The sequence below is a fragment of the Taudactylus pleione genome, unplaced genomic scaffold, assembly GCF_031769625.1.
Source record: "Taudactylus pleione unplaced genomic scaffold, aTauple2 ptg000242l, whole genome shotgun sequence".
NCBI classification, from domain to species: Eukaryota; Metazoa; Chordata; class Amphibia; order Anura; family Myobatrachidae; genus Taudactylus; species Taudactylus pleione.
Genome location: NW_028284644.1, coordinates 11592327 through 11606699, shown reverse-complemented (window position 1 = coordinate 11606699; position 14373 = coordinate 11592327). Strand labels below are relative to the sequence as shown.

Sequence of the window (14373 nt, the reverse complement as noted above, 5' to 3'; positions counted from 1 at the left end):
GACAGGGGTCGGGTAAGTATACTTACCCTCCCCCCTTCCCCCCCTTTACCCTCCCTTTTTACAGCCTAACCGTAACCCACCCTGCACCCTAACCCTTCCTGTTAGTGCCTAAACCTAAGTCTCCCCCTTTGTGCCTAAACCTAACCCTCCACTCTCAGTGCCTAACCCTAACCCCCCCCAGTGGTGCCTAACCCTCCGCCCTCGCGGCTAAAGCTAAGGGCACCCTGGACTTACCTAGTTCGGGCTGGCATGGGGATTATGATAGGCGTCAGTATTTTGATAGGCATTGCGGCCGCCGGTCTCATAACTAAATTCACTGGCTGGCATAGCCAAATGGTGGTAGTAGCAAATTTATATTAGCTTGTTTCCTATGCATATGTGTTTTATGATGATAGTATAGGAGAGATGTTTGGGCTAAAAAAAAAAAATTATAAGAGTAATTCAGTTATTTTATAAATGGTCATTTTGGGGTCAGTCCACCTTCTAGTCTTCCATAGGCATCAGATTACTTGTCTTCCATATGCATCAGATTACTACGCGCTCGCAACCGGGTCGATGTTTTGGTCCTGCACACGCACAGTGGCCGCACTGCGCGTGCGCAAGCCCCGGAGCGAGAGAGAAACTCTCTCGCTCCGGGGCTCACTACAAAAGGGCCGACCGTCAATGTTGATCGACAGCTCGGCCCGTTTTGTAGGTGGGGCTGGGGGGTGGCTACACAAACGGAGGCGTTCCTGGCGGAACGCTTGCCGTTTTGTGGGCGGCCGCACTGACATCAGCAGTGATGTCAGTGGGGAGTTTTCTGCTCGATCAGAGCAGGAAGCTCCCTGGGGCTTGCGGTTGCCGAGACCCAACCTAAGGGTCTCGTCGCAAGCCCTGATGGTCAGTCGTTAAGCTGTGGGTGGTAACCAGGAGGCCGCACTAAAAAAAAGAAGCGGCCGCCCTCATTCAGAGAGAGCGATCGCTTCTTGCGACCGACTCTGTAAATGAGGGCCATGGTGTGTAATACTGAGTGTGACATATTTTGGGAGAATTTTAGACAATGTTATTTTCTATTAGCCCTTTCACACCCACATATCACGTATGCCCAGTGGGTCTTGTTGTAACACTATCCTATTTATGTTATGGTCCAGAAACTCTCCTTACCCTTGTAGTTTAACATATCTTCTGTGTAGGCCAGCATACTTGGGAAAACACTACTGAGGCAGAGACCAAGAAAGGCTGTTCCTATGAAAAGGCCAGTGATACTGTTCTGTGACAGCAGCAGAAACAGGAATGTCACAGACACTCCAATCTGGTGAGAGAGAAAAGAGATATGCCACAAGTCAACACACTTCTTCACAAGGCAACAGAAATAAAAATGATGTGCACTATAAGCACTTTGTGATATTTACTACAAAAACATGACAAAGAACTGAGGGCCTGATTCAGAGGAGCTCGCAAAAAGCGAGCGCTCGTTCTGAATCAGGGCAGGCGCTTGTTTTTTTAGTTGCAGCCTCTTGGCCGCTCGCATAGCTGTGGGTTACCACCCACAGCTTATGCGAGCGGCCAGGTGATGGTCGCGATGGTCGCGACCATCGGGCTTGCGACGAAACCCTTGTGGTAGGGTCTCGTTGCCGCAAGCCCCAGTGGACTTCCTGCTCTAATAGAGCAGAAGTCCACCTATTGACATCACGAGTGATGTCAGTAGGGCCGCCCACAAACGGCAGGCGTTCCTGCAGGAACGTCTCCGTTTGCCCAGCCCTTCCCCCCTCCTGCCCCACCTTCCAAATGGGGTGAGCTGTCAATCAACATTGACAGCCGCCCCTTTTGGATGCGAGTGCCGGAGCGAGTGCTTTTTGCGCTCGCTCCGGGGCTCGGCCACGCGCAGTGCGCACGCCGCGCATGTGCACTACCTAACAATCGACCCGCTTGCGAGCGCATTGCGCTTGCGAGCGGGTCTGAATCAGGCCCTGATCAGGCCATCAGATCTTTCTAGGTTTTTTTTTTTACTGTTAACAACTAACAAGTTACAGTACATACCAATGGCGGCTCCATAGGCAGGGCTGCAGCGCAGTCCAAAATTCAAATAGGGGAACCACACCAACTACCACCCCAAATGCTGCCAAACATTACTGGCCGGGGCTCACTGGCAGTTGGTGTGGCTCCCTTATTTGAATTTAGACTGCGCTGCTGCCCCACCTCTGGAGCCACCACTGGTACATACCATAAGTAATATGCGGACCCCTGTATCAATTGTGCAGATTTGAAATACACTATACTGTGCTTGTTATGTGCCAGGGAACGTTCAGCCTGAGCAGCTTGTCAAAAAGTGATGATGGTATCAGACTCAGGGCCTAATTCAGCTGTGGACATTAGTGCTGAACGCAGATTCCAGATGATCGGGAATCTGAGCAGGCGACCAGACCCGTTCTGCGCATGTGCAGAACGGGTCTGGGAGCCGGCACGTAAACTTGCAGCAGACTGTCAGTGATTGATAGTCTGCTACCGTTTGGTGGGCGGGGAGGGGGTGGCGATGGCCTCCGTTTCCTGAAATGAAGGCATGTCGCCGCAGTTAGGGGGAGGGAAGAGGCCGAGATCTCCATCGGTTGAAGGAGATTTCCTAGCCTCTTCCTTGCAGCTGCGACAGCTGGCTACGTTACCCCATGGGTCACTTTAGCCGGCCGATGGTCCGCAGAGTATCCAATGCTAAGTTGGACAACGCAGCTCGAATACGTAATGCACATTAGCTTCTAAGGGGAAAACAGAGCAGACCTAAACTTTTTGAAATATTGTTAAAAAAAATATTATGTGACACTGATGTATATAAATGTGGACATGGTGATTTTGTAGATGTCTTTACGTGCTACCAGTAACACTTCAAATATTATAGGTAAGGATACAGAGGGTGCCTTAATACACCTTGCCTCAATCCGCAATGTGGTGCAACACGCCTGGCACAAGTGAACCACTAGGTCTCATGCAACTCGTCTTGCGTAAAGCATCTTTTTCACTCAAAAATGCGTCTTGGTCTCAATCAAATTTGACATTCTGCGTCAGGGGACTGCAACGTTATTTTGATATGTGAATTGTATACCTATGTGTGTCAGAGTCATGTGCTCCTTCCTAAATCCTGAGGCAGTCCCACCATGAGACAGCTTTGTTTGATCTCCACTATAACATGGAGAACATAAGCTTGAGGCCCCCCATCTATAGTGAAAGCCAACCCTAGTTGCTGTCTTTCAAAAACTGAAATGGCCAAACTAAATTTAAAAATTTTATTGAGATGAATGTACTCTAACCAGCACTCCTTTTGGAGGTTTTAATCCGCGTTGTTGGGAAATGTGGCTGTGGACATTTGTTACTGACTTTGTATACATCTGTTACTGTCTATGTATACATTTGTTACTGTATATGTACATTTGTTACTGTCTATGTACACATCTGTTACTGTATATGTAGACATTTGTTACTGTATACTGTATGTACACATTTGTTACTGTATATGTATACATTTGTTACTGTATATGTACACATTTGTTACTGTCTATGTACACATTTGTTACTGTATACTGTATGTACACATCTGTTACTGTATATGTAGACATTTGTTACTGTCTATGTACACATTTGTTACTGTATACTGTATGTACACATCTGCTACTGTATATTTACACATCTGTTACTGTATAAGTACACATCTGTTACTGTCTATGTATACATTTGTTACTGTCTATGTACACATCTGTTACTGTATATGTAGACATTTGTTACTGTCTATGTACACATTTGTTACATACTGTATGTACACATTTGTTACTGTCTATGTATACATTTGTTTCTGTCTATGTACACATTTTTTACTGTATACTGTATGTAGACATTTGTTACTGTCTATGTACACATTTGTTACATACTGTATGTACACATTTGTTACTGTCTATGTATACATTTGTTTCTGTCTATGTACACATTTGTTACTGTATACTGTATGTACACATTTGTTTCTGTCTATGTACACATTTGTTACTGTATACTGTATGTACACATTTGTTACTGTCTATGTATACATTTGTTTCTGTCTATGTACACATTTGTTACTGTATACTGTATGTACACATTTGTTACTGTATATGTACACATCTGGTGTGGTGTTGCATGATGATAATTTGATCAGCAACTGGTTGCATCATCATTTACTTTTGACACTTGGAACAGAAGGTGTTAGGCACATTGGGGAATGGGTAACATTCTATTGTGTTTGTATAGTTGTTTATGACATAGCAGTGATTCACAGGTGGACAGTATTGCAGTAGTTGTGGTCGTTTGTCGCAGCCGTTACTGCGTCTTTATTCTAATGCCGTGGCCAATGGGTGTCCTATTGAGATGCCCACCAGCTGTGACGCAAATCAGCTGATATGAGTACAAAGACACACTATCGGTGCACCATTGGTCACACCATCGCACACTGCAACTTCGTCATTAGACAGACATGCCCACAACACACCCCCAGGTACCACCCAGAAATGCCTATAGAATTTGCATGGATCTGCGTCTCTGTGCGGTAACCATCAGGACACATGCGCAGAGGGTAATCATCTGCCACGTGCTCCCAATGACTTCCCTGCATCCACCTCTCAATCACCCCCATGTGTTTGCAGTAAGGGAAAGGAAATGTTATTTGCAAAAAAAGTTGCCTGTTTCATTATTCAGTTATATGATGATTCTATTCCTTACATATGCATTTATGTGACCGCAATTATGTTGGAAACAATGCTACATACTAGAACTGCTGACACTGAACATCTTACCAGGTTAATAAAGAGCATAGAACGTGGTGGCACTTTATAGGATACAGGAATGGAAATGAGTCTTCCCAGGGTTATCGAGGCCCAAAATAGGCTGGGTAGATATCCTGCTGTCTTGTGAGCTAGAGACAGCGGTTCTTCTACAGCGTAACTATAAACAAAGCCAGAATATTCCCCCTATGAAAGATACAGTCACATCAATAACAGTGCAACCTTACAGGACGCTGTTCTTATATTCACAATTGTACATTCACTGCTCACACGTGTCCCATGCATGTCAGTAACTGAATTTTCCATGATCAAGCAAAGCATGGAGAGGTTGGAAGCCATCAATGTCCCATTAAAAGATGCATAAGCTCTCTTTTCAGAGATCAGGCATTTTTTGTTACATGAAAGCTTTAAGGTGCGTATCCACTAATGGAGAAACGAGAGCACGATTACGACATTGTAATCGTGCTGTCGTTTCACAGTCTGTGATGTGCCTACACTGAACGTTCAGTCGTTCAGTGTAGGCACATCCATCATCCTCGTACATGTTGAACCTGACGTGATAGGTTGACCAGCATGTACGGGCGATGATAGATGTCAAAAACGACCAGCGGGCACGCACATCACTGGTCGATTACTGAGCGATTGCACGGTTACGATGTCGTAATCGTGCAATCGCTCAGTAAGGTCGCGTAGTGGATACGCACCTCTACTCCATGCTGCCCTTTACATTACCCCTCACCTCATTCTGTAAAACAATACTCTGCTAACAATTTAGCATAACTAAGCCCATTCCTGTAGTTATATTCTCCTCTCTTCCTGTAGTGCCTTGTTCTAATAATACCTGCTGTTACTTTAGGTTGCTATTCCCATTCCAGCATTAAACAAACAAGTCTCTATTTATAGGATACTTTTTGAACATCCAAAGTCTTCTTTACATGTCATTACTAAACACTGGTTGTCATATAGGTCTTTTGTGCTCTGTAGTTCTTTTCAGACTCCAACTCACATGTATATTGTTTTTATCAGTCATTCTTCAGATTTGTCTGTCCCATTTTGCCAAGCTTGCATTTACATGCTTGTTACTGTGCCCTCAAACTGTACATACTGTTATCTATTACTGATTAATTTTATCTGGCATCTGGACAGTTTAGTAGCACAAGATCTGTCAGTTGGTAGTATCTTCAGTATCTTCAGTTTCAATAATTAGTTCCCTTTCACATTATATATGTTACAGTTACTGTCACACCATACACAGTAGCCAGCATCAGTACGTTGATATCTGTCTATATATAAAATGAGAAAAATCCCGCACTAAGAATGATATAATGGTAATAACGGACAGCAAAGGAGAGTCTACATCTGTCAATCACATCTAAGGCAAATAATAAATGTTAAAAGAGTTTAGTAGGTGCTACCTACTGATTCAATACACAGGAAAAACTCAACTAAGCAGAAAAGGAATCAATCAGTTTGCAACACTATCTCCCTTGATACTAATCTCAATATTAAAATATTAAATGTTATTACTATTAGGTATGTTTTTGAAAAACACAGGTATAAATGCAGTCTATTATTAACCTTTATTATTTTATAAATTCATAGTATTTTATATGTGAAGCCTTGAGAAAGCTGCTTTGAAGCGAAATGCGCATTGGCGTGGCTGTATACTGCTAGCACATATAATTACCTATACTAACATTACTAAGCTATAAATGTCTCACCACAATGCCGTCAGTCATGAAGAGGATCGCTGCCGAACAGGTATGAATCGCAAATAGTGTGTAGGGAGCATCCCAAAATGTTTTTCTCTGGCAGCAAAGTAGGGACACCCCATGACCTGAGTAAAGCAATAATAAATATTAATAAACATTAATAAAGTAATGCTGAGAGTCTTAGTAGGATTTGCCTGTAAATGTATATTACATCCTCAGTTATGGCAATGCTGAGCACTGTGGGCCTGATTCAGAGCCGGACGCTATTTGCGCTCGCTCGTTCAGAAAAAGGGGCCGGATATTTAAATAGAGCGCTCGCTCTTTGCGGTCTGTTGACGCCTCTATGTCTGAACGAGCGAACGAAACATGCGCTCGCTATTTTTTATAAAACGCCCCCTGGCCGCTCGCATCCTACGTCATCTCCACTATTAGATTAATCGAGTACATCGAAAGGCTTATGAACTGCTCGCAGTGCTTGTGGTTGGATTTTCCTACCGCAATCATGCGAGCAGTTCAGGCTAAAAGACAACCAAGTGACGTGGTCGATGACGCTGCTTTGTTAATTATGCACACCCTTAAAATGCCCGTTTTGACCGTTTGGCACGCCTGCGTTCGGCTCTCCACTCCCCGTTTTCAAGCACCTTCCCCTGTTACGACCCACAAACGCCTCATTCTGTCACTCAAATTAGCAGGCATACGCTATTTTGCGAGCACACAATTTCCGACCGCAATGACTGGTTCGCGCATGCGTATTACAACCCATACGCATGCGCAGTTGTGCGAACATCGCTCGGAGCGAACGAGCGGCCGCTTACGAGCGGCTCTGAATCAGGCCCTGTGTTTACTGTTGTGTGTTATATTAACCTACTTCTGGGCATTTAATAAACATCTAATGTAATTGCATTGGGCCTACAGATGCTGTTTTATTGCATAAAGAGTTGAAGCACATGAGGACTTACGGTAATGGTCAACATTATTCGCACCCTTGAATTTGAAGTACAACCTGTGCAATATCTTTTGAAATAAATGAAAATGTACCAACTTCGTATCATCAGAACATTTCAATAGGATATCCACAGAACAAAAAAAAAGAAATCCTTTTCAACTACCATGTAGTGATGTCAAAGCCAAAATAAAAAATGTGACCTGGACAGTATTAAAGACACCCTTCCTTAATATTTGGTTGTACACCCTTTAGCAACAATGACTGCCTCCAATCGTTTCTAGTAGCCATATACTAGATTCTTGCACCTGTCTGCAGCTAGTTTCTCCCAATCTTCCATTTTGTTGAAGCTTGCAGGAATCCTTTTCCCAATGGCAGATTTCAGCTCTCTCCAAAGATTTTCTATTGGATTGAGATCACGACTCAAACAGTCAATTTTTTTAATTTTCAACCAATCTTTTGTATGTGCGTTTTGGGAGGACCAATGCTCTTTGACCTAAACCTAGTTTTCCGCACTGTATCCGACCTGCACTGTATCCAACCCACACTGTGTCTCACACTGTATCTGACCTGCACTGTATCCATCCCACACTGTATCTGACCTGCACTGTATCCTGCACTGTATCCTGCACTGTATCCAACACGCACTGTATCCCACACTGTATCTGACCTGCACTGTATCCCACACTGTATCAGACCTGCACTGTATCCATCCCACACTGTATCTGACCTGCACTGTATCCGACCTGCACTGTATCCATCCCACACTGTATCCCACACTGTATCAGACCTGCACTGTATCCATCCCACACTGCATCTGACGTGCACTGTATCCTGCACTGTATCCGACCTGAACTGTATCCATCCCACACTGTATCCGACCTGCACTATAAACTGCACTGTATCCGAACCACACTGTAAGCGACGCACTATATCCGACCTTCACTGTATTCAATCCGCACTGTATTTGACCTGCCCTGTATTCAACCCGCACTGTATCCTGCATTGTATCCCGCACTGTTTCTGATCTGCACTGTATCCGACCCTGTGATGTGCAGTGAGGTGAGGCAGAGCCTTTCCTGTCATATGTATCTGACCTGCACTGTATCCCACACTGTATCCGACCTGCACTATAAACCGCACTGTATCCGACCCACACTGTAAGCAACTCGCACTGTATCCGACCTTCACTGTATTCAACCCGCACTGTATTCGACCTGCACTGTATCCAACCTGCACTGTATCCTGCATTGTATCCCGCACTGTTTCTGATCTGCACTGTATCCGACCCTGTGATGTGCAGTGAGGTGAGACAGAGCCTTTCCTGTCATATGTATCTGACCTGTACTGTATCCCACACTGTATCCGACCTGCACTATAAACTGCACTGTATCTGACCCACACTGCAAGCGACTCGCACTGTATCCGACCTTCACTGTATTCAACCCGCACTGTATTCGACCTGCACTGTATCCAACCCGCACTGTATCCTGCATTGTATCCCGCACTGTTTCTGATCTGCACTGTATCCGACCCTGTGATGTGCAGTGAGGTGAGGCAGAGCCATTCCTGTCATACGTATCTGACCTGTACTGTATCCCACACTGTATGCGACCTGCACTATAAACTGCACTGTATCCGAACACACTGTAAGCGACTTGCACTGTATTCAACCCGCACTGTATTCGACCTGCACTGTATCCAGCCCGCACTGTATCCTGCATTGTATCCCGCACTGTTTCTGATCTGCACTGTATCCGACCCTGTGATGTGCAGTAGGGTGAGGCAGAGCCTTTCCTGTCATATGTATCCGACCTGCACTGTATCCCACACTGTATCCGACCTGCACTATAAACTGCACTGTATCCGACCCACACTGTAAGCGACTCGCACTGTATCCGACATTCACTGTATTCAACCCGCACTGTATCCAACCCACACTGTATCCTGCATTGTATCGCGCACTGTTTCTGATCTGCACTGTATCCGACCCTGTGATGCGCAGTGAGGTGAGACAGAGCCTTTCCTGTCATATGTATCTGACCTGCACTATATCCCACACTGTATCCGACCTGCACTATAAACTGCACTGTATCCGACCCACACTGTAAGCGACTCGCACTGTATCCGACCTTCACTGTATTCAATCCGCACTGTATTCGACCTGCACTGTATCCAACCCGCACTGTATCCTGCATTGTATCCCGCACTGTTTCTGATCTGCACTGTATCCGACCCTGTGATGTGCAGTGAGGTGAGGCAGAGCCTTTCCTGTCATATGTATCTGACCTGTACTGTATCCGACCTGCACTATAAACTGCACTGTATCCGACCCACACTGTAAGCGACTCACACTGTATTCAACCCGCACTGTATTCGACCTGCACTGTATCCAACCCGCACTGTATCCTGCATTGTATCCCGCACTGTTTCTGATCTGCACTGTATCCGACCCTGTGATGTGCAGTAGGGTGAGGCAGAGCCTTTCCTGTCATATGTATCTGACCTGCACTATAAACTGCACTGTATCCGACCCACATTGTAAGCGACTCGCACTGTATCCGACATTCACTGTATTCAACCCGCACTGTATTCGACCTGCACTGTATCCAACCCGCACTGTATCCTGCATTGTATCCCGCACTGTTTCTGATCTGCACTGTATCCGACCCTGTGATGCGCAGTGAGGTGAGGCAGAGCCTTTCCTGTCATATGTATCTGACCTGTACTGTATCCCACACTGTATCCGACCTGCACTATAAACTGCACTGTATCCGACCCACACTGTAAGCGACTCGCACTGTATCCGACATTCACTGTATTCAACCCGCACTGTATTCGACCTGCACTGTATCCAACCCACACTGTATCCTGCATTGTATCCCGCACTGTTTCTGATCTGCACTGTATCCGACCCTGTGATGCGCAGTGAGATGAGGCAGAGCATTTCCTGTCATACTTAGGTATACTCCACAGTTTTTACTATAAAAATGATTAGAAAAATGTCAAGAAAATATTATAAATATCTTCTTTGTACTATTCTAATCATTTTTATAGTCAAAACTCTGGAGTAAAAAGTGTATGGTAGGTGAGGCACTGCTTCCCCTGTTCACCTTTTCCGCACATCCCTGATCAGAACACACCAAATTTCCAGCACTATATACAGATGCTCCTTTGTATACTGCCCACATGAACCCTCAGGTTCAAATATGTACAGTATCTGTAAATCTGGCTCCAGACAGTGCCTCCCCAGCCATTTACCTCACTGCACGTCACTGGTTCCGACCACTGTACCCTGCACTGCATCTGACCCGCAGGTATGGAAAATTGTTTTTATGGTTGGGGAGATTTTGGGGAACTGCTCAACAAAAATTCTGATTGATCGGGGCTTTACATGGGCACAGAGTGCCAGTTATCAGTGGCCCAGTGCCCCCAGGAGGGAAATACAGATTGGACACTGAGAATAGGCATGTGCTGGGGGCATGTGCACCTGTGTAGGGGGCATTCACGGCTGTTGCTATTTACACATGTTTAGGGTTTTCTTCTTTGCTGCTTGCTAACTATGACTACTTTTGTTTTGAACAAGGATATTCCGCGCATGATTTTTAGTAAATTTGTTTTGTATTGTTTTCTATTGAAAGTACTTGTGAGTAGTTTGATTGGTTATTGCTAATACATTACTAATTTGTAAAACATTTGTAAACAGAAATAACTGCCGTGTGTTTGTGCTGCTGCTCTGTTGCTTAGTTTAGCCAGCCAGCCTTTGGCCTATGTTGGTGAACAATATTGTGAGCTGTGAGGTGGTCAAAATTTACTGGAAATTATTGGAAATGAATGTTATTAAGGTTAATAATACTGTAGGAACAAACAGGCCCAAATTTATGTGATTTTAGCAGTTGTTTTTACATTTTTTTCAAAAAATACAGATCTAAAACCAAAACACGTGAGGGTGGTTTTGTAAAACCAGAACCAAAACCAATCACGAAAGTTAATCCAGATCCAAATCCAAAACACGAGGGTCAGCGCACATCTCTATTTTTGTCAAAGATCTGTCATGTATTTTTATCAGCAGTGGGGTCCTCATTGGTCTTCAGCCATAAATCCCTTCTTGGTTCCAGGTTAGCCTTTAGCTCTTTGGGTGTTTCACGTGGTGTTTTTTTACAGTTCATACCAACCTTCAAAAACTTATCTCTTAGATTTTCCTCTTTCCCATCATGTCCAGGGAGGTTCTTCACAGTTCCATTAGTAGCACTCTTCTTAATAACATTGCACACTGATGAAACTGGGATGTCAGGGTCTTTGGAGATGGCCTTGTACACTTGAAAGGTCTTGTGTTTGGTAATAATAGCACTTCTGATGCTCTCAGACAGCTCCCTTGTCTTCACCATAGTGACAAAGTACACGGAATAAAAAGTGTCCTTTTGAAACGTTAAAGCTATCATTCATTGGCTAATTCAAGTCATGTGAGCACTGACAATTTAACATAAGTGTTTCTAATTTATCACACTTGAGTCTAGCTTCTTTTTTTTTTTTTTAATGATTTGTATTGCTTACAAGGGTGCCAATTATTGTGTCATGGCAATCTTTACATTTTTATAGTTTTTCCTCCTATTGCTTTATCAAATCATTATTGTTTTATCCTTAGATGTTCTATGCCAAACATTAGTGTCTATAGACCAAAGCTGTTTCACTACATTCCTTTTTGTTTTGGGATATACTGTACATAACTTAAAATTCAAGAATGCCCATAATGTTAACTAGAACTGTACTTTTACTCGGCTACACAACAGTTGTCACACATTTGACCTTTCTTGCTCTAATAGAGATACAATATTTGAATCATGTATAAGTATTACCCAACTAAATCTTCATTTAGAATATAATTAAAATAAGTGCTGTCCAATTTAAATTGCAGTTTACATCTGTGAGTGGATGTTGGCTGTGGAGATAGCCACCCTTTTGCAAAGCTCTCCAAGGACGTAACTAGAAATTTTTGGGCCTATTAGCAAAATTATGATGGTCCTCTCTACACCCCATCATAAAGTCATACCACTGCAATGCCTGATCAACCATTAGAGGTCCAGGACTTGGGGTGTATCACACAGTAGGCAGCCGGGGAATAAACTTAAGACCTACTTCATTCTATGTTGGAGGCGACCGCACATTGCAATTAAAGAGGCTCATTAGTCATCCAGCCATCCCAGAGTAGTGTTAAGGGGAAATTTCTTACAGTTACTGCCAGATGGCTGTAACTATGGGTCTAATTCAGAGGTGCATGCAGTGCAGATGTTTGCGCAGTTGGGCGATTTTTTGCTAATGCACATGTGTGAATAGTCTAAGAAACCCTTACTGCACACACGTGACCTTCAGTGTGCGATGGCGTACGCAGTTGCGTATGACATCCCTTTGACTGCACTTGAGATCCATGGGTGTTACAGGATGGAGACTGGGATGTGACCTGAAGTGAATGTAAAAATAGGCCATTTTATTGGTTTGTTATGGGACTGTCATAGGCATGATTTGGCATGCATCTGCATTTATTTTGAGTAGGTTATAAGGAAGACTTTGTGCTTGTGAGGGGCTGCTCGAGGAGACGATGTTCCGACTGATGGTGTGTCAGTAGTGAAGTGGTCGGATCCACCAGCGACTTGAGCATTGCTCAGATATGCAGTTGGGCGTTGCAGAGATTAGAACAAACAGAAAGGGAAAAACTCTGTGTTGTGAGCACTCTTGGGTATTGTACAAAAATGAATACATAACTTTTATTAAATAACAAAAAAGTAAAATAAATGCCCTAGATAAATTCCTTTAGAAGGTAGTATAGATGAGTACAATACAGAGAGATATGTAGCTTGTACCATTTACATTAGTACAAATAAACATATACATATAACCGGTACATACATATAATTAAAAAGGAGAGACAACTCCTTACAAATACAAAAACAGACAACAGTTGAGAACATAAAACTGCTTGAGCAGAACGGTATGTTCTAATATTCTAACAGTTCAACATTAATATAGGATATAGATTTGTTATATTAATGCCTTGCGAAATATTAGCTGTAAAAATATTCATACCATCTATAAACCAATCATAGTATCATAATGGTGTATACAGTCAGTATTCAGCAAATGAAAAAATCACATAGTATTCCTACACAACCTCAAAGGGAAATAACAGAATAGTCAGGAGACAGAAATATTCTGCCAATGACTCAAAAGGCCCTCACTTTACCCAAGGTCATCTGTGAGAACGTTAAAGAGCCAGTAGCAGACATTGTCCCCTAGAGTATAAAGAGTGAATGATACATTTCTCAGAGTGGGTCTCAAATTTCTGTACGTCTTACTAAAGCATAGAACGTGCAGCGAAGGGACCTTATATCTGAGCCAGTAATCATACAATCAGAAAGATACAATAGTGAAAGGTTGTTTATTGTACACCTACAAACTGCAGTGTGTCACATTACATACAAGACTGCAATGACTATACCAAAATGGTGTCAGATGACAAGGAGAAGAAATATCAGAAAAGTGAGGGAACAGAACCAATGCTCCCAGTTCTACCACAACTCATGTAGTCCGAAGGCCAATGATGAGAGGTGTGACATGGGAGGACAGTTATACCCTCTGAAAATCAAGAGTGAGTGATACGTTACTCAGATATTCCTTTCTGCTTTCTGATGTCATACTCTGGGCATAGAACAACTGATGAGAGAAGTACTAATCTGAGATTGTACCTAATCAGTCAGAGTGATACAAAGTTGTAGACTAAGAGATTTATAGCTATTTAGAATCAATTGAAGGTTTTAATAGGATGTGTACAAAAATAAAATTGTTGTAATAATCAATTAATCAAACTGTGCCCATGTATGATAAGCAACAAATCCAAAATATGTACACTACAAGTACTGATAGTATAGATATAGTCCAAAATATCATT

General features: G+C 43.3%; 1 protein-coding gene across 1 annotated transcript in view; it reads right to left on the bottom strand.

Moving 5' to 3' along the window:
- Window positions 1-14373, bottom strand: part of SLC60A1 (solute carrier family 60 member 1) — a 98747-nt gene that overhangs the window by 22511 nt on the left and 61863 nt on the right. Inside the window, exons 5-7 of the mRNA XM_088479663.1 lie at window positions 6497-6612; window positions 4788-4961; window positions 1144-1291 (exon numbers count right to left, since the gene is read on the bottom strand). Coding sequence (XP_088335789.1) covers window positions 1144-1291; window positions 4788-4961; window positions 6497-6612 — 438 coding nt within the window. The remainder of the gene's footprint in view (window positions 1-1143; window positions 1292-4787; window positions 4962-6496; window positions 6613-14373) is intronic.